This window comes from Pelophylax lessonae (genome assembly GCF_965119305.1).
Source record: "Pelophylax lessonae genome assembly, chromosome: 8".
NCBI classification, from domain to species: Eukaryota; Metazoa; Chordata; class Amphibia; order Anura; family Ranidae; genus Pelophylax; species Pelophylax lessonae.
The window spans coordinates 272,952,657-272,972,793 of NC_138775.1; the positions used below are offsets into that span (position 1 = coordinate 272,952,657).

A 20,137-nucleotide genomic window follows, 5' to 3' on the forward strand; every position below is an offset into this window, starting at 1 on the left:
TATTACCTGAGGCCAGTCACTTTAATGGGTATATGTGAGAGTTTACAGCCACTTTAAGGTGTATATTTGTTAATGGCTTCTATAAACTGTTTTATTTGATAAAAGCCTATGTTCTTCTCTTTTTCTTACCCAGAGGAGTGCAACTGAAGGATCCATTTTACAGTATTTGGACAACTGATGTCGGGGCCAATCTTGCTGTATCCTTTCCTGTCATGTCATGGAGTCTCAAAAATGTGTTCGAGAGCAACTCAAGGCAACAAATATGGCTTGTCTGTATATATCTTCATTGCAAAAAGATTGGTACATTTATTTACCTAGGGTGCACTGCTTCCTAGGGCCCAGCTATGGCCAGGACGACTCTAGGGACCCTGGCGTAAGTGGGGGCTATGGGGACCTTAATGTAAGGAGGGCCTGGGGCCCCCCAGGCCTGACCTCCTTACATCAGTTTACCACTCTCATTAGGGTCCCCAGAGTTCACCCTTACAACAGAGACTCCACGTTTGGATGCTAATGTAAGGGAAGACTTTGGGGATCCTAATGAAAGTGGAGTCTCTGTTGTAAGGGTGAACTCTGGGGACCCTGATTTAAGGAGAGAGGACTTTGGGGACCCAAATAAAAGTGGTAAACTCTAAAGCTGCATAAGTGGCCCCAAAATTTCTGATGGCTGCTCAGTTCCCCACACACTGATGTTCTGCAATGAAGAAGAGGTATCCAGCCAATGAGGTAGTGGTGGGGGAGGGTGCAAGAAACTGGTCTTGCCTAGGGCGCAAAACAGTCTAGCACCGGCCCTGGTCTCAGGTCAGAGGTTCAGACAATACCTAAAGTGGGTAATCCTCTTTTTCAGAAGCCCCCACGTTTTTCTTTGAGGCTTACTCCAAAGGGTTAATAAAACCGGTTAATAGTGTGAAAGCTTTCCAGGGGGGGTCCTGTGAACAGCGCGCACTTAGCACCTTCCCTCGAGCATTCCTTTCACACCAGCTGAGTGGAAGTGATAAGTCTTAGCTCAGCTCATACAAGTGTGCTTAATGAATTCAATAATTTATCCCTGTTCCTATCGCATCCAGTAACACTGATTTCATGTCAAGTGCTGGAGCAGCTATGTATTACGCAACCCGTTCCTTCGCTCTTCTTCTTTTTTTTTTTGATTAAGCGATTGTTCTAAGGTCTTCCAAACTGCTCAGGATTTGTAACCTTTTACATGTAAGTAAGTATAAAAAGTTATAGTGAGGAGGGTCAAAAGGAGCAAAAAGCCTTCCCACTGGACCACTGTGTAAAGCACAGTAGATCACAAAAATAAAGATTGCTCATTTTAGGATACTGGACGGAGCCATATATTTGCTCATTGCCAGCTGTACATCCAGAAACGCTTGTTTAACACAGCACAGAATACAGCTTGAAATTCTAGTTTTTCAACTAGGGTTCCTCCAGAGGTTGCTAGGGGTTCCTTGATGACCCCCCCACTCCAAGGAACAGCTGTGACCGCACCGATAGGGACCCCCATGTTGCTGATGCCAAGGACCACCTTTTATAACCAAATGCTTGTTTTTAAACTACTCTTGTGAGTAAGACCTTATTTATATTGTATTAAAATGGTTTACTGCTACACTTAGAATGGCGCTTGTGGTTTTCTCCCCTTTGTAGGGGTTCCTTGAGCAATGAGCAGTTTTTGGCTCTCAGATAAGTCCCCACTGACACCATTGATCTTTTTAGCTAACTGTAAGGGGGTGATTCTTCCCAATGACCACAAGTGTAGGGTGCATTCTTGCCACTGACAATAACACTAATGTACAGTATCATGAGTTGTAGGTATAGTAATTATTAGCAGCGGTTCCCTGAAACCTTTAAGTTTTGTGTTCCTCTGTGTCGAAAAGGTTGAGAGAGCCTGTTCTAGAGCCATTTCCTCCAGACTGCATACAGCAGTTTTAGGCTTGTTGGTCTTCATCCGTGCATTGCACAAAAACCTATGGGGTAGGCTTGAGGACCATCGAGAAGGTAAAACTCAACAGGTTATGGTAAGGTGGGCCAAAAGAAACTAAAAAGCCCTCTAATGAACAGCAAAACCACCTCAAAACAGAAGGCATCTTCATCTCCGATTCCTTCACAAAATCCCCTCAGGATATTTCTGGATGTAAAGTTGGCCAAGGGGCTTAAGGGAAAAACTGAGTGGCTCTGCCCAATGTCCTAGAATGAGGAATAAAGGAATAACCCCCTTTTTGGGGTTTGTGAAGGAATGAGATCTACCTTTTATTCTAAAAACCTACTTTTGGCCCACCTCACCATAACAATGTCAAATTATATTTTTTCGTTGGTTCCCAAGCGCTAACTGGTAGAAGTCATTGTATACACGCATGACCCTAATGGTGGCCAGCAAACCTGATATCGTTGTTGCAGTTTGGAACCAATGTCTGTATGTATAGGCTTTATCTGTGCTGTAAACTAGCAAGACTGGAGACACAGTTGGCCCAGGGGCAAAAAAATAATGATTTGTATGGCCTGGCCCACTGGCCTAAAATGAGGAATAGCCTTTTACTTTGGAGATTTGTTAAGTAATAGGAAAAGTAGGTGCCTTCTATTCCAAGAAGGCTATACTCCTACTTTGCTTGTGTGTGTGTGTGTGTGTGTAAGTAACATATATATATATATATATATATATATATATATATATATATATATATATATATATATATATATATATATATATATATATATATATATATATAGGGCTTTTTATCTCAGAGAATAGGTGCAGGAACTCCCCCCTTCTAAGTTACTTAGTGTCTCCACCCCTACCCACCTCTGCGCATTAACCCTTGGTTCCACCCATACCCACCTCCGAGCACCGACCCTTGGTTCCACCCCCTACCCAGCTTCTAGTACAGCCCCTTTTAGAAAATATAGAGCCAAGTATAATTTTGTAGTGGAATGTATGGAATTTGGTTATGACAACAAGAAAAGCAATAAAATAGAACCCCCCCACAGCCAGTAGCAATAGATCCCCCCCCAGCAGCAGCAAACTATCTCCCAGCAGCCAGCATAAATAGACTCTCTAGCAGCCAGAAACTGTAGACCCCTCACTAAACAGTCGATTCCTTCCAGCAACAATTAACCCCCAGTATCAAAAGATCCTCCACCAGCAACAATAGATTGCCATGCAAAAATAGATCCCCGAGCAGCCAGCACCCCTTGCCATGGCATACATTCAGTGGTGGAGGTGCCGGAATGGCGTTCCCCCCGCGTTCCCGCTGAAAAAAAGCCCTGTATATATGTGTGTGTGTGTGTGTGTATATATATATATATATATATATATATATATATATATATATATACAGTATGTGGAATATTAAAGTGGTGATGGTGAAGCCAAGGTACCCCTAGACATCAGATCCCACTGAGATTTACCAATAAAATCTGACTTGCCAAAGGTCTTTTATACAAACCGTTTTCAAATTGGCTGAGCATGCATTTTTATTCTCATGGAGGAAGGATGAAAAGATAATCAGCAAAAAAAATTTTCATACAATTGTCCTTATATGGGACAGTAATCACGATTTCCTCTGCCTTGCGTAGTTTTTCTGCTTTTTTTCCATCCATAGAAAAAAGTATTCAATGTGTGAATGAGACGAAGATGTTTGCCGGGTTGGGTGCGGCCCTCGGTCTTGCCAGTTAACATGGTTGTGAAATTCTGGGTGTGCTGTAAGGACAGTCTGTTTTGTTTTGTTAAAGAGAAAGTAAAACGCTTATGGAGCAGCTATATGTGAATTCCTTTTTATGACGTTTTTTAAACTGTTGCTTTTATATTTGTTTTATATCACAATCGGCATTCCAGTTCATCCCAAAGGCATAGCTCCCAAGTGTCCCTGATTTTGAGGAACCGTCCCTCATTCAGAACTAATCCATACGCAATATTCCCCACTTGCCTGATGAAGGGGTCCTGCGTGGCTCCGAAACATTGCTACATGTTTATCATGTGACCAAAGAATAAAGCTTTGGACTCTTTCGAGGAATCCTTGTTTGGCTAATCACATTTCATCACCTTGTTCATTCAGAGCAAAGTCCCTCTGTCCCTCTTTCCACCTCATTTTGTCCCTAATTTTAGTCTAATCTATATAGTTGTATAATAGATGCACTTTTTAATTAAAATGTGTTTCCCAGTGCTAAACCTTTCATCAAATTTCTAAAGCGCTGCCTTTGTAAAATTACAAAAGCCAATATAAAGGAATAGAAGTGATAATAAAGCACTTGTGGACTTAACCTATAATGTTTTTTTGTACATTTCTCCTTTAACCGGTTGCCGTCCGCCGCACGACTATATACGGCGGCGGTCAGCCCCGGCCAGGCAAAGTGACGTGTATATATACGTCACTAACCTGTCACTTCCTTGTTAACCAGTAGCGGGCGAGCGCGCGCCCGCCACGGCTCGTTCCCTAGGAAGTCCCTGAGTGTGACTGGCGGACCCGATGTCCGCCGGTCACTCGGCGATCGTCGGTGGAGAGGGAGAAAGGCAGGCGGCTAATGTAAACAAAGCCGTCTGTCATTCTCCCCTGTGTAGGAATGGTGATCATACGGTTCTACTATGTAGGACCGTTGATCACTGTTCCTACACTAGTAGCCATGTCCAATCACAGTAAAAAGCATGCCCCTAGGGGCACACTTAACCCCTCCTTCCCCAATAAAGTTAACCCCTTCCCTGCCAGTGTCATTTTGCAGTAACAGTGCATATGTATAGCACTGATTACTGCAGTAATGTCACTGGTAACCCCAAAAGTGTCAAAAATTGCAGTCAAGGGTCCGATCTGTCTGCCGCAATGTCGCAGTACCGCAAAAAAAATCGCAGATCGCCGCCATTACTCGTTTAAAAAAAAGAACACCAAAAATGACAGAAATCTTTCCCTTAGTTAGTAAACGCAATAACTTTTGCGCAAACCAATCAAAATACGCTTTTTGCAATTTTTTTTTTTTCCAAACATATGTAGCAGAAAACAAATTGGCCAAAAATGTTAAAAAAATTTGATTTCTACATTTTTTTTTGGGGAATTTCATATAAAAAATGTGAAAAATATTGTTATTTTTGCCAAATTTATGCTCTTTTTTTTGTTTATAGCGCACAAAGTAAAAATCACACAGGTGATCAAATACCACCAAAATAAAGCTCTGTTTGTGGGGAAAAAAGGACGTCAAATTCGTTTAGGTACAGCGTCGCACCACCACGCAATTGTCCGTTAAAATCACGCAGTAAAAAATCGCAAAAAAAACCCTGGTCAGGAAGGGGGTAAAATCTTCCGGGGCTTAAGTGGTTAAGGAGGCTTGACAGGAGGTGTGTCCTATGCCTACGTACTTTTGCTAATAGGTGCCCCTCATTCCCATCTCAGAAAGTTGGGAGGTATGCCAAACGTATTCAGTAGGGTTGTGGTTAGGGCTCTGTGTAGGACAATTGAGTTCCTCCACATCAACCTCATCAAACCTTTATGGAGCTGGGTTTGCATATAGGGACACAGTCATGGCGGAACAGAAAAGGGGCTTCCCCAAACTTGCCAGAAGGTTGGAAAAGCTCAATTGTCCAAAATGCCTTTGTATGCTGTAACATTAACAGTACCCTTTACTGAAAACACCTAAACTTAGTTTGGGGGGATGTCCACATATTTCTTTTTTCGATCTACATCACCAGACACTACCTGCTTTGAGGTTTAGTTTGTCTAATTGAAACCTTGGACTTGGCCATTTTGATAAGTTGTTTCTATGACTGATTTCAATGTTTGCAAATTTCAGCTTGAGCTTTTTAGTTCTCTTAACAACTGACTTCTTTCTGCAAAGCAAAGGAGAATACGCAGGATCCCAGGATCCAGCGATTTCCTCACCTGACCCGACTCTTTGCTGGTCTTTGGGTCCAGGTATTGGCAGCCTAACTGTGGACAGCTGCCTGTGTCTGTGACTCCTTGCGGCTTCACAGCCAGCTGCCTCCTTTGCATGTGCAAGTCACTCTGCGCCCTGTGAATGGTCCTGCAGTCTCCTGGGGCTTGTGATGTGTCCCAAGAGGCTGCGGGTGAAAGATGGGGTCAAGCTTCCACTCAGATCGCTGTAGGGATTAGACCAAAAAAATAAATAAAGTGCCAAATGTAAAGGAATAGGGGTGAGCAAGAAGAGCGTAACTTCCCCTTTTTGGTGGTGATCCCATTTAAATGGGCGATTTATGTGAAATGGTTTATAAACGCCTGCAGAGAAAATGCAGCGTAGGAATTTAAGTGCCTTTTAAATATGGAAGCTCCTAGATTAATATCCAGCAATGTTCATAGCAACTCCTAATATAACGCGTGTTTAAATATTTACCATTGCTCGAAGCATGTTTTTGTTCTCCTTTTTGTTACGTACAAATGTTTCCAGATGTCCCCCCCCCTCCTCCCGTCTTCTGGGGTCATCTCATTCTTCAAACTTTAAAGGGTTTTTAGTTGCCCGGAGTGTTGTGGTTTGTGATGTGCTCAGACATCTGTATGTGGAACGCACAACTTTGTCATTCAGCGAAGGTTTTCCTTAATTGGCCTCTTCAGATGGCTTTCATCATTGTTGCTGGAATCTGTGCTTGCCTTTATTTCTTGTTCTTGTGTTTCATGGTCTACCAGGTTTTTCGCAACATTGGCGGAAAGCAGAGCAGTTTGCCAGCGATGAGTAAAGCCCGCCGCCTACACTACGAGGTGGGTAATTGATTGGTTTTCTTTTTAAAGTGTTTGTATCCCTATAAAAAAAAATACTTTAAAGCATTTTATACATAGTGCTTGTGCTGAATAATTTGGCCCCCGGTATCACCTGAAATACCTGGCTGATCCTGGTTCTACCCTCCCCCTGTAAACTGACCATGGTCTATCATGGCTGCTGAGCCCTGCAGCTATGATAGACCGTGGTCAGTTTACATGCCTCCATCATCCGCTCTCCTCTGTCCTTCTCTCCACCCCTTCCCTCCCTGCCTGTCAGCTCTTATCAGTGACCGCCCCCCCCCCCCTCCCTGCTTCTGAAATAACTGTAGATAACACACACATTCTCTGTTAGAAAGTGTCCTATGCTGCAGTGTCTGTTCTTTGTAAAAAATATGCCCATTACTACCTGATTTCATAGCGCTGCTTGGCGCTCACGTGGCTCCTCGCTGCTCCACCTCCTCCTCGGGTGATGTCTCCACTCTCTCCTCCTCGGGTGACGTCTCGACTCTCTCCTCCTCGGGTGACGTCTCGACTCTCTCCTCCTCGGGTGACGTCTCGACTCTCTCCTCCTCGGGTGACGTCTCGACTCTCTCCTCCTCGGGTGACGTCTCGACTCTCTCCTCCTCGGGTGACGTCTCGACTCTCTCCTCCTCGGGTGACGTCTCGACTCTCTCCTCCTCGGGTGACGTCTCGACTCTCTCCTCCTCGGGTGACGTCTCGACTCTCTCCTCCTCGGGTGACGTCTCGACTCTCTCCTCCTCGGGTGACGTCTCGACTCTCTCCTCCTCGGGTGACGTCTCGACTCTCTCCTCCTCGGTTGACGTCTCGACTCTCTCCTCCTCGGTTGACGTCTCGACTCTCTCCTCCTCGGTTGACGTCTCGACTCTCTCCTCCTCGGTTGACGTCTCGACTCTCTCCTCCTCGGGTGACGTCTCGACTCTCTCCTCCTCGGGTGACGTCTCGACTCGCTCCTCCTCGGGTGACGTCTCGACTCGCTCCTCCTCGGGTGACGTCTCGACTCTCTCCTCCTCGGGTGACGTCTCGACTCTCTCCTCCTCGGGTGACGTCTCGACTCTCTCCTCCTCGGGTGACGTCTCGACTCTCTCCTCCTCGGGTGACGTCTCGACTCGCTCCTCCTCGGGTGACGTCTCGACTCGCTCCTCCTCGGGTGACGTCTCGACTCGCTCCTCCTCGGGTGACGTCTCGACATCAGCGAGGTATTCTCGGCCCCTCCCATTCTAGCTGTCCGATCGGGCGAGGGAGCAGCGAGGAGTCACGTGAGCGCCAAGCGGCGCTCTAAAGTCAGGTAGAAATGGGCAGCTTTTTTCCAAAGCACATAAACTGCAGGATTGGATGCTCTCTAATGGAGAGAATTGTCGTTTACAAAGTGGCTTAACAATCACTTAAAGTCTTGTCTGTAGCTGTGGTGTAAAATTACATTATTAACCTCTTCAGCCCCAGAAGGTTTACCCCCCTTCATGACCAGGCCATTTTTTGCAATACAGCACTGCATTGCTTTAAATTTCAATAGATTTTTATTGTTTTAAATGGAAAGGGAAAGGGTACACAATAAAACAGTTCAGAGAACGTCCGTTGTAGAGTACATGGGTACAACTTAAAACACAACGAGTGACACAGTCCCCAAAGGGATACATAATAGCATACAATACTTCCAAGTGATACATTGTTTGCCACGTCCCCGGCCGGTCGGTCCGGGCTAGGCCCGGATCCGCCCCCTCCCAGCGCCCCGCAGGGGAACACACTGCGCCGAATGGAGGGGGGCGGTCGTCCAGATCCCAGCCGAACACCAACCTCCGGCCTCAGGGGAGCTCTGTAGCCGCAGTAATATACCAGATAAGAGAACTATTGTGCCTAGTAAGGTCGCTCTATGCGGCACTGACAAACCCACCGGGGTCCCAAGGGGGCCGCGTCTTTAAAAAATAAGGGTCAACAGAGGTTCAGGAAGGAAAAAGGAAAAACAGAGAGAGAGAATAAGAAAGTCTGGGAAGGAAAATAAGGGGTAGGGGGTAGAGAAGGAGTAAGGTACGGGGGCAAGGGGAGGGTGGTGTCCAGGTCCGCCACAAGGAAACCGAATAGCCATGGGGAGGCGCTCCCAGGGGAGCTCCCCAGGAGAACCTCACTTACTACTGAGGTCCCGCTAGATATCGCATCCAGGGGTCCCAGGTTTTCTGGAATAGAGGCAATTTGTCCTGGAGGATCGCCACCATTCGCTCGTTCACCATTATCCATGTCAATTTAGCCTTTAGAAGTTCAAATAATATTACCGGGGATCGCCATGAGCGAGCTATGGCAATCTTGGCTGCCGTAAAGACGAGAGCGACCAGACGTTTAGTGTGTTTTGGAGCCATAGTTATTGGCTTACCCAGCAACGCCTGGGTAGGGGATTTAGGCAGGTTAACGCCAGTGAGTGAATATATGAAATTGTATACTCGGATCCAAAATCTACGGACCTTGGGGCAGGTCCACCAAATATGCATGACCGTGCCAGGCTGTCCGCAGCTCCGGAAGCACAAAGGGGAGGCCTCTCTGATCGCCGCTGCCAGCCTGACAGGGACCATGTACCACCTCAGAAGTACCTTATAATTGGCCTCTATCAAAGAGGTATTGATTAGTGACTTTGAGTTCAGTAACGCTAGCTGGTTCCATTCGGCCCTGTCCATCTCCTCCCCCAGGTCTGATTAGTGACTTTGAGTTCAGTAACGCTAGCTGGTTCCATTCGGCCCTGTCCATCTCCTCCCCCAGGTCTGCCTCCCATCGAACCATGTATGGCAGTTTAACATCATCATCCTGTAACACTGTATATATTGAAGAGATAAATCCCTTCTGTCTATCTATATTGGTACAAAGGTACTCCATTGGAGTTGAGGTAGCTATATCGCCAACACTCTTTAGGGAGGAAACATAATGGGAGATTTGAGTGTAGCGGTACATCTCCCCTTCTGGAAGAGAATATTTGTCCTTCAATACAGATCTGGAGAGAACACCCCTACTATCACATAAGTCGGCTAGGCGAAGTAGACCCTTGTTGGTCCATCAAGCGAAAGCTAGGAAACAGAGGCCCGGGGGAAATCGCGGGTTACCCAGTAAGGGCGCCAGTGGGGCATGAGGAGATCTGAAACCATGTCGTTTCGCCAGTCGATCCCATATTCCCAGAGACAGGGACAGGGTGGGACAAAGGATTGCGGGGCGGTTCTTTGGCAGTAGCCACAGTAGATGTTCAATAGAATGAGCAGATACATGACTGGCCTCCAGCTGCATCCAAATCGGGCGGGGTTCTCTGGAGTGAAATTTTATTAAATGAGTGAGCTGTGCAGCGTAGTAATATTTGAGAAAATCAGGGACACCCAAACCCCCCCTCAATTTAGGTGTATACAGGGTGCGTCTATTTACCCTAGGCCTCTTATCCCCCCATATAAACTGTACAACCTTGTTCTGGAATGCTTTGACGTCTGGTATATTGATGGATATTGTCAAAGTACGGAATAAATAGAGTAAACATGGCAAAATATTCATTTTGACCGAGTGCAACCTGCCGAACCACGACGGGGGGCTGGTCGCCCATCTGTTAAGATCAGCCCCCAGGGTTTTGTATAGGGGAGGGTAGTTAGCTGCATAAAGCGTAGTGATCGAGGATGTCAAATAGATGCCTAAATACGGTAGAGATTTCTCCTGCCATCGGAAATGAAAAGCGCTCTGAAGGGTCGACACAGTAACGTCATCCAAAGTGAGGTTCAGGGCCTGGGACTTGGACCGGTTCACCCGCAGACCTGAGACCGCAGCGAACAGCTCCAAGTCCTGAAGCAAGTTAGGAATCGAAACCAACGGGGCAGACAGGTACAACAGAATATCGTCCGCGAAGAGGGCACACTTATGCACCCTGGTTCCGCAGGGAATACCCTGGATATTTGGGTTGAGACGGAGCTTGATCGCCAAAGGTTCTAGGGCCAGGATAAACAATAGGGGGGACAAAGGACAGCCCTGACGGGTGCCCCTGCCGATTTCTAAGTAATCTGAGCTATAACCTTTAATCGACAATTTTGCCACTGGTTCGCTGTATAGAGTCCGCATCAGCGTGAGGAAAGAGGGCCCGAACCCAAATCTCTCCAATGTGTGCCACAGGTAGTCCCAGGACAGAGAATCAAAAGCTTTATGCAAATCGAGGGATAATAACATACCTTTCTCTAGCGCTCATCGACAGACGTAGTCCTCGGTGATACACCACCTTCGGGTTATGTTACCTCCGCAGGAGCAGGACTAGACAGGAAATTAAAAAGCTCTGGCCACACCCTAGGGGCAGTCCCAGAGGGTATATCCTCTCTCTCTCTGCCTCAGCAAATCAGTTATTTTCTGTCTAGTTAGGAGTAAGGACCTAGATACCTTGCTGGGATCTTAGGTCCTGGCAAGAATTTTTTTCTAAGAAGATTTTTGGACAGCTTTTTTTCTCCAGTGTTCCTGTGAGATCTTCAAGCAAGAAAGCTGAACTGGGCGACGGGCTGGATGTTGAGATCCGGTGGTCACCCCAGTTCAGCCTACGAGCGCGTGCAGGCCATAGCTCCGCGCTGGGTCGGCCGCGACAAAGTCCCATTTAAAGGACTGAACCCGCGAGTTAAACGTCTCGCTGTAACGCCAAAGACCATGAGTCACGGCGTCCGTATCGGTCGACAGCCCTCCCGCCCCGGTGGAGAGGGGTACTGTCAGGAGTTGGTGCCCGCCTGGTTCCGGTATGGTGAGTAGTATGTTCCCCCTTTTTCCCTGACGGGTTTTGTGGTGAACGCGGGCCCCTCTCTGTATGGTAAGAAAGAGTTTCTTTCTATCCTATAACATGTCACAAATCCTCCTACTTTGAGTGTGATTTTATGTGTGCAAAAAGCCAGGAGGCTTGGTTTGGGAGCTAACAATCTATTGTATACATGTTTTTAAAGATGTAATCTGTGGCATTCTGGGAATCTTATGGGTTAAGTATAAGCTACCTACCAGTCAGAAGCCATGGACATGTAGACTGCCTTCCAAGTCGGATCTCCAGCTAATAGCAGGCCTCCCGAATGGCCATGCGGTCCGCCAGGGCCGGTACCGCCAACCACGCCATATCCCCATGCAGAGAGAGTGTTGTGTGCCTGCAGCACACCGCTAGTCAGCACAGGCCGCCGCCATTTTTTTTGCTGGATCGCACGAGCCGCCATTTTGGCGTAGCCTCGTGTCTCCAGCATGGGGGCGGCCATGTTTTAGGTGATTCTACACCTCGTGGAGCTTGGGGGAGGCGCCGGAAGGCGTGCAGAGGGGCGGAGCCGCCTCCTTTCTTCCTGGGCAGCCAGCCAAAAGACTTCCTGTTTGTCTAAGACAGCGCTGTAAGCTGTTGCAGTTCAACTCTGAACATCAAGTGGTGAGCCTGGGGGTCTATCTCTCTCTCTCTCGATCGATAGGGATCCCTAGCAGGTAACACTAAGGGGTTTTTTTTTGTGGCGCTGAGGGTCAAAAAAAAAAAAAAAGGTTTTTCTTTACTTTGAATTATATCATCCAGGAAGTAACTGGAGTTATTATGGACCCTGCCACACATATTCCCCCACCTGTTTCCCTCGAGGGGGCCTCGGGACCCGCCGGTGTACAGAGTATAGAGTCATTTACAGCAATTTTGGAGTCTATGGTGGCTCGGGTGGAGGCGGCCTGTCAGGGACGGGGGTCAAGGAAGCGACCCCCGCCTACCCCTATACTATCTGACACCTCTGACTCTGATTCAGAGATGGTCACTGCAGTTGCAGGTTCCTCTGCAAGGGCTGCTATCCCAGGTAAAGCCCCCTCAGACAGTGAGGAGGACGCTTCTTCTCCTGCTATAATTCAGGAAGAAGCATTGGTGGACGCACTAGTTGTGGCAGTGCAAGAAACCTTAAAACTTGAGGCTTTACCGGCAGAGGCAACTGAAACAGAGAGGCCTTTTGGGACTAATAAGCCCATCAAGACGGCGAAGGCTTTTCCTGTACCTAAATGTTTTGGAAATCAGATTAAAGGAGAATGGGAGCATTCTAAACGTACCTTTACTATTTCCAAGCGTATTGCTAGACGCTATCCGTTTGAGGAATCCATCATTAAGAAATGGACGGTACCACCAGTCGTGGATCCGCCTATTTCCAGGCTGAATAAAGCCACGGTTATTCCAGTGGAGGACACTTCGTCCTTTAAGGATCCGGTGGATCGAAAGATAGAAGCGGAGTCCCGCACTATCTTTTCTCTGATAGGGTCAGCATTTAGACCAGTAATTGTTATTGGTCTAGTTTCCCAGACACTTACAGAATGGGCGAAAATGGTACGCCAAGATCTTAGGGGAAAAGATATTCCCCAGGAGACATCTGATTTGATAGAACAGATCATACAAGGGCTACGGTTTATCTGTGACGCAGCCTTGGACACTACTCCCTTGTTAGGGCATGCATCTAAGTTAGCAGTGATCCTCAGACGTGTGCTGTGGTTAAAATGCTGGTCAGCTGACCTAGGTTCCAAAAAGACTTTGACCAATCTCCCTTTCCAGGGGAATCGTCTATTTGGAGCCAACCTAGATGAAATCATTAAGGATGCCACCGGGGGCAAGAGTACTTTTTTGCCACAGGCTGCAAAAGCTAAGGAACCTCGCAACAAGCGAGGACCTTTCTTTACCGCCCATAAAGGGCGCCCGGCTGGTACTTCCGGGAAAGGCAAGACTCCTCCAGGAGGGTTTAAGAAGGGCTGGTCGGACAAGCAGAGGACCAACCCAGCCAAACCCGAAGTAAAGGAGTACACAGCCTGAAGGTGCGCCCCCACCCGATTTCAGGGTGGGGGGACGTTTTCACCGGTATTCAGGACATTAGATCGAGCATCAACCACTACTACCGGTGCGATTCTTCCCTTCCAACATTTAAGTACAGGAAGCGGTAGTTACCGTTCCCTGTATAGATCTTTTCCTTTACCTTTTCCTAAGATTAGTCCCGATACCTCACAGGAATCGGATCTGATTGACCAGATAGGCCAAGTAGCCTCTAGTCGGGTGACTTCGGTCCCTGAGGTTCTACCAGAAAAGATCACCTTTCCTGATAACTATCAGGTATCTGATAAATGTGTGGGAACAGAAAACGACCAGACTTTCTCGGATGGTCGGGGCCAGATAGCTCTAGGGACGCCTGGTTCAGATCCAATCAGCGCCAGTGGTCCTAGAAATTCTAGGCTGGCCTCTTCAAGCCGGCCTGGCCGACTTGGACATGTTAGTCGCAGACGTTCCGTGGGAACTTCGTCTCAGGGAGTGTCTGTAGTCTCAAGGACCTATTTACCTTCGTGCTTTACAGTCGCTGGTTTTAATGGCCTGGCCATTGAGACCCAAGTACTGAAGGACAGAGGTTTGTCTACTTCAGTCATTCCTACCCTTATTAAAGCAAGGAAAGCGACTTCCAGCAAAGTCTATTATCACACATGGAAGACTTATATTGCGTGGTGCGAATCTTTAGGATTTCCTCCACGTACCTATTCGGTGTCTCGAATATTGGCCTTTTTGCAACAAGGGGTTGAGCAGAAGCTAGCCTTGAGCACCATCAAGGGTCAAGTTTCAGCATTAGCAATCTTCTTTCAGAAACCTTTAGCTACCAAATCCTTGGTGCGGAATTTCATCCAGGGGGTGCGGCACCTGGCTCCTCCAGTCCGCGCGCCCTTACCGCCCTGGGATCTTAATTTGGTTTTGTCGGTTCTACAGAAACCTCCCTTTGAAAACATCAGGGAGATTCCCTTGCTTACTTTATCCCAGAAGGTGGTCTTCTTGGTGGCTATTACTTCTGCTCGCAGGGTGTCAGAACTGGCTGCATTATCATGCCAGTCCCCATACCTAGTGATTCATAGGGATAAGGTAGTACTTCATCCTAAGCCATCTTTTCTTCCTAAGGTGGTTTCAGATTTTCATCTGAATGAAGATATTGTACTACCTTCCTTGTGTCCTCAGCCCAAGCATCATCGGGAACATGCGTTGCATTCCTTGGATGTGGTTCGGGCAATCAGGGTATACCTGAAAGCTACGGAATCATTCCGTAAGACGGATTCACTTTTTGTGATCACGGATGGCCCCAGAAAGGGTTTGCCTGCATCTGCCGCGACCATTGCCAAATGGATTAGACAAACGGTGGTACAGGCTTATTCTATTAAGGGTCAGAGTCCTCCGTTCCCTGTTAGGGCGCACTCCACTCGAGCGCTCAGTACTTCCTGGGCCTTTCGCCATCAGGCGTCAGTGGTCCAGGTATGTAAGGCGGCCACTTGGTCGTCGGTACATACCTTTACTAAATTCTATAAAATTGATGTGACGGCATCGGCGGATGCCTCATTTGGCCGCAAGGTTTTGCAGGCCGCAATTTGAGGAGACCGGTGGTCTACCTCGAGGGTTTTTTTCTGTTTGAAAATTTTTTTTTGTTGAGTCTCATCATTAAGGATGAGCATTGTAAACTTCTAGTTGGCACCGGTTGGGCCTTCTAGATTGGGATTTGATTTCCATTTTCCCACCCCTCAGTTGTGATACTGCTCTGGGACGTCCCGAAGGTGGTGTATCACCGAGGACTACGTCTGTCGATGAGCGCTAGAGAAAAATGGATTTTTGTAAAATCTTACCGTAAAATCCTTTTCTCTTAGCTCATCGACAGACGTAGTCCCCGCCCCTCTGTTTTGGAGTTGGGTTGGGTTAAATTCTCTAAGCACTGCTTTTTCACATAACTGATTTGCTGAGGCAGAGAGAGAGAGGATATACCCTCTGGGACTGCCCCTAGGGTGTGGCCAGAGCTTTTTAATTTCCTGTCTAGTCCTGCTCCTGCGGAGGTAACATAACCCGAAGGTGGTGTATCACCGAGGACTACGTCTGTCGATGAGCTAAGAGAAAAGGATTTTACGGTAAGATTTTACAAAAATCCATTTTTCCGACTCCCCTCCCCATCCCAATTAGACTGTAAAGCAGATATAACGTTGATAGCCCGTCTAGTTTGGTCGGATGCCTGTCTAGTCGGGACAAATCCTACTTGGTCAGGGTGAATGTAGTGTGCTAAAAATGAGTTCAGGCGGTTGGCCAAAATTTTAGTCATAATTTTCACATCCAAATTGATGAGGGAGATTGGTCTATAATTCAAACAGTCGCCGTGATCCTTGCCTGGCTTAGGGATGACGTGTATAAAGGCATTGTTTTCGTACCGAGGGATGGGGGAACCGCGTCTAATCTCATTGAAATAAGAACAGAGATGAGGGGCTAGAAGGTCGCTATACTTCTTATAATAGTGGCCCGAGAAGCCATCTGGGCCCGGGGCTTTGGAAGGGTTAATGGTTTTTATGGCCAATAAAACTTCAAACTCCGTAAATTCCCCGTCCATTATGTTACCGTGTTCTACGGACAATCGCGGTACGGGGAGGTCCCGGAAGAACTCATCCAACCGAGAGCCCTGAGGAGGACCCGGGTAGGAGTACAGTTTAGTGTAAAAATCGTAAAATTCGTTAACAATCAGCTGCGGGTTTTGCGTTCTATTGCCATTGCGAAGTTTCAATTTTGGGAGAGCAGGGGAGAATGGTCGTGGGGTCAGCTTGCGAGCCAGCAGGGTATGTGGTTTGTCGCCCATGGTATAGTATCGGTTGCCCGACCACCGGAGAGATTTTTCCGCGCGGGTAGTCAAACTCATGTTGAGGGTCAGCCTGGCGGAGTCTATTTTTGGTCGTAAGTCAATGTCAGGGTTACGTTTCTGTTCTCTCAGCAGGTCCCGGAGGTCCGACTCCTGCCTGTGTATATCCTGGGCACGTTCTCTCTTTTTCCTGGAAGCTATCTGAAGTAACTTACCCCTGATCGTGGCCTTGTGCGCCGCCCAACGAATCGCCGAGGAAGTGGCAGTAGCAGTATTGTCCAGGAAGTATTGGGTTATAGCGCCCTCCACCTCCTTGAAAATAGTCGGGTCAGTGAGTAGGGAGGCATTAAGTCTCCAGGGAGCGGGTTTTGGTTTCATCCAGAGGTCAGAAACTGTCATAGCTACAGGTGAGTGGTCCGACCAGGGGGTTACTAGTATCCGAGACTTCAAGACAAACGGGAGGAGCGGTGACATAGTGAACAGGTGGTCGATGCGGGCGTAGGTCTTGTGGGCATGAGAATAGTGCGTAAAGTCTCTAGTGGTAGGGTGGTCATTCCTCCAGACGTCCACCAAATCATGCGAATGCAGCAGGCGAGCCAATTTGACTCCCTGTCTAGGGACATGCCGGTGGGAAGTTCGGAGGGAGGAGGACTTGTCCATGACTTGGTCCAGCGGAAGGTTACTATCTCCCCCAAAGATGACATGGCCCGCTGCATGCGGCATGATGACCGTGAGCATAGACCGGAAAAATTCCAGTTGACCCACATTCGGGGCGTAGTAGGAGACCAACGTTACCTCGTGTTCATTGATTGTGCCATGCACCATAACATATCTACCTTCTTTATCGCGTATCACACTTTTAGGCATGAATGGGACCTTTTTTGCTATGCATATGGCCACCCCTTTCTTCTTATCAGAACTGTTGGACATGTAGCAGGTAGGATATTTCGCACTCAGAAATTTCGGGGAGGAAGAGTGGGCAAAATGAGTCTCCTGTAGGAGAAGGATGTCAAAACCTTGCTTGGAATAGTATTGCAAGGCCTTAGTTCGTTTCACTGGCGCATTAAGACCCTGAACATTATGGGTCAGGATCTTAAAGGGAATTGGGGCTTGATTCGTCATTGTGGTTCAGCAAGCTGCACTCGGCCAAATACACTAGGAATCCCCCCCCCTGTATAGGCAGACCTGAGGGAAGCACGACTATGTCTGCGGAAACTGCAAGACCTGGACACCATGGGAAAACCCGGGGGAGGAGGAAGGGGAGAAAGAGGGGAGGAGAAAGCAGTGAAAGAAAGAAGGGGCGAGGAGAGGGAGCCCTCCCCCCCCCCCATTTCCAAGGGGGGGGGGCGATTGGAAATACGCCATCGAAAACCTGAAAATCATCTAAACAAGGCTGGTTGTGGGGTCCAGCTTTCCCCAAAAAACATGCGAGATCGCTCACAGCCTAAGCCATGAGCGAAATCGCAAATGGTCAGTGGCATGTGGAAGCATCCCGAGCAGTTCCGCTCCAAACCATCCCAGCTACTCGCCGGGTATCATGAGGCGGGACTGTCCCAGAGGCTCAATGCACAGTGTAAACATACTCGGGCAACAGCAACAAAAACATCAAGGCCCAACTGTAGTCTGGTTATGACCCGGGAGGCCGAGTCTTCATCCCTTAGTGTGCCCACCAGAAAAATATGTAAAAACAATTGAACATAAAAAATAAAAAAAAAAAAACAAAAATCCAAAAACTGTTAACTGCAGGATGACAACGGTGACCTAAAGAAAAAACAGTTCAAATCCACAGGGACCGCTTCGGTCCATTATATCGACAGTTCCCATATATTGGGGGTTGTAGACACCTCAGAAGAGCAGATACAGCGCCCGAAAAAGAAAAGGGAACAATATAACAAAAAGGGGTAAGAACAGTCTCACGTGGGCTGCTCTCGATAAGGCGCTCTAGGCTGTCATCCCCAAGCGTCCACCGGGGTGTAGCTTCCACTGCATTGCTTTAACTGACAATTGTGTTGTTGTGCAACGCTGTACCCAAATAAAATTTTTGTCTTTTTTTCCCCCCACAAATAGAGCTTTTTTTGGTGGTATTTGATCACCACTGCAGGGTTTTTTTTTTTTTTTTTTTTATGCGCTAGAAACAAAAAGACTGACAATTTTGAAAAAAAACACTATTTTTTTACTTTCTGCTATAAAACATACCCCAAAAAATCTAATTTCTTCATCAATTTAGGCCAATATATATTCTGCCACATATTTTTGGTTAAAAAAAATCCTAATAAGCGTATATTCGTTTGTGCAAAAGTTATAGTCTCTACAAACTATGAGATATTTTTATGGAATTTTTATGGCGCTCAGCGATTTCTAGCGGGTCTGCGACATTTTGGCGGACAAGTCGGACACTAACTTTTGATACTTTGGGGACCAGTGACACTAATACAGTGATCAGTGCGAAAAATATGCACTGTCACTGTACTGACACTGACAGGAAAAGAATTAACATCAGGGGCGTTCAAAGCAATGTGTTCCCTGGGAGGGCTTGCTGCCTGTGGGTAGGTGGGGGGGGGGGGATTCTTTGACTGGGGGAAGACAAAAGTCTGTGTTTCTGCTTAGCAGATACACAAGATCTCCATCTTCTCCTCTGACAGAACGGCGGTCTGCCTTGTTTAACATTTCGTGCAGGAGGGCCGACCTAACGCAGTATATATGCATGGGGCGATCCAGAAGAGTTTAAGTAAGATAGGCATGTTTTTGGGGTTGTTTTTTTAAGATAGTCCACTCCAAGGTTTTATTTTAGTTTTAGGAGGAGCCTGGTGGATGTTCTCCACCTCAAGAATGGTCGAATCAACTCAAGCTTCTTATGTCTGGCATATATGTCCAAAAGCAAGTTCTACCTGCCATAATTCCCAGCTGTGTTTCTTTAGGTGAATGAAGAGGAGCGCCCAATGTCTAGAAAAATTTCTCACTTATTGTTTTTAAAAATTGTTTATCGAAGATTAGACGTGTGCTTCAAAATAATGAAACGAAATTTGAATTGAATTCAAAGTCAAGAATAGAATAGAAAATAAAGAGTAGAGTATAATAATATAATAGAAATTAATAGCATAGAAGAAAAAATATAATTGAATTCAATAGGATAAAATATAACCATCTTCCACAATTCGAATTTTGAATAGAATACATTTGAATAGAATAGAGAATAAAAGAATGGAGCAGAAAAAACAATAGGCTAGAGTAAAATAAAATGTAACCGCCTTCCGAAATTTGAATTTCGATTAGATTAGAATTAAAAAATAACAATAGAATAGATTAAAATAGAATATAACCATCTTCTGAAAATTGTGAATAGAATAAATTCGAATGCCAATTCATATTTCCCGAATTCGGTCAAATTTAATTAAAGTTCTACCAAATTTGAAAAATTTGAATCCAAAACAGTTACATAGTCAGGTTGAAAAAAGTCCATCTGGTTCAACCAAAAAAAAAAAAGTATTGAAAACCCAACCATACAATCCCATATATACAATCCTATACCCGCAGTTGATCCAGAGGAAGGCGAAAACAAAAACCCCAGCAAAGCATGATCCAGGGGAAAAAAATTCCTTCCTGATCCCCCGAGAGGCAATCGGATATTGCCTGGATCAACTTTACCTAAAAAAAATTTTAGTACCCATTTATATTATGTACACCGAGGAAAGAATCCAGACCTTTTTTTAAAGCAATCTACTGAGCTGGCCAGAACCACCTCTGGAGGGAGTCTATTCCACATTTTCACAGCTCTTATGGTGAAGAAACTTTTCCGTAATTGGAGACGAAATCTGTTTTCCTCTAGACGTAAAG

General features: G+C 46.5%; 1 protein-coding gene across 2 annotated transcripts in view; it reads left to right on the forward strand.

Annotated features, from left to right (window-relative positions):
- The window catches only part of WLS (Wnt ligand secretion mediator), a 108,953-nt gene that overhangs the window by 76,911 nt on the left and 11,905 nt on the right, over positions 1–20,137 (forward strand). For both annotated transcript variants that reach the window (XM_082266491.1, XM_082266492.1), the window contains exons 8-9: positions 134–197; positions 6,543–6,686. In XM_082266491.1, coding sequence (XP_082122617.1) covers positions 134–197; positions 6,543–6,686 — 208 coding nt within the window. The remainder of the gene's footprint in view (positions 1–133; positions 198–6,542; positions 6,687–20,137) is intronic.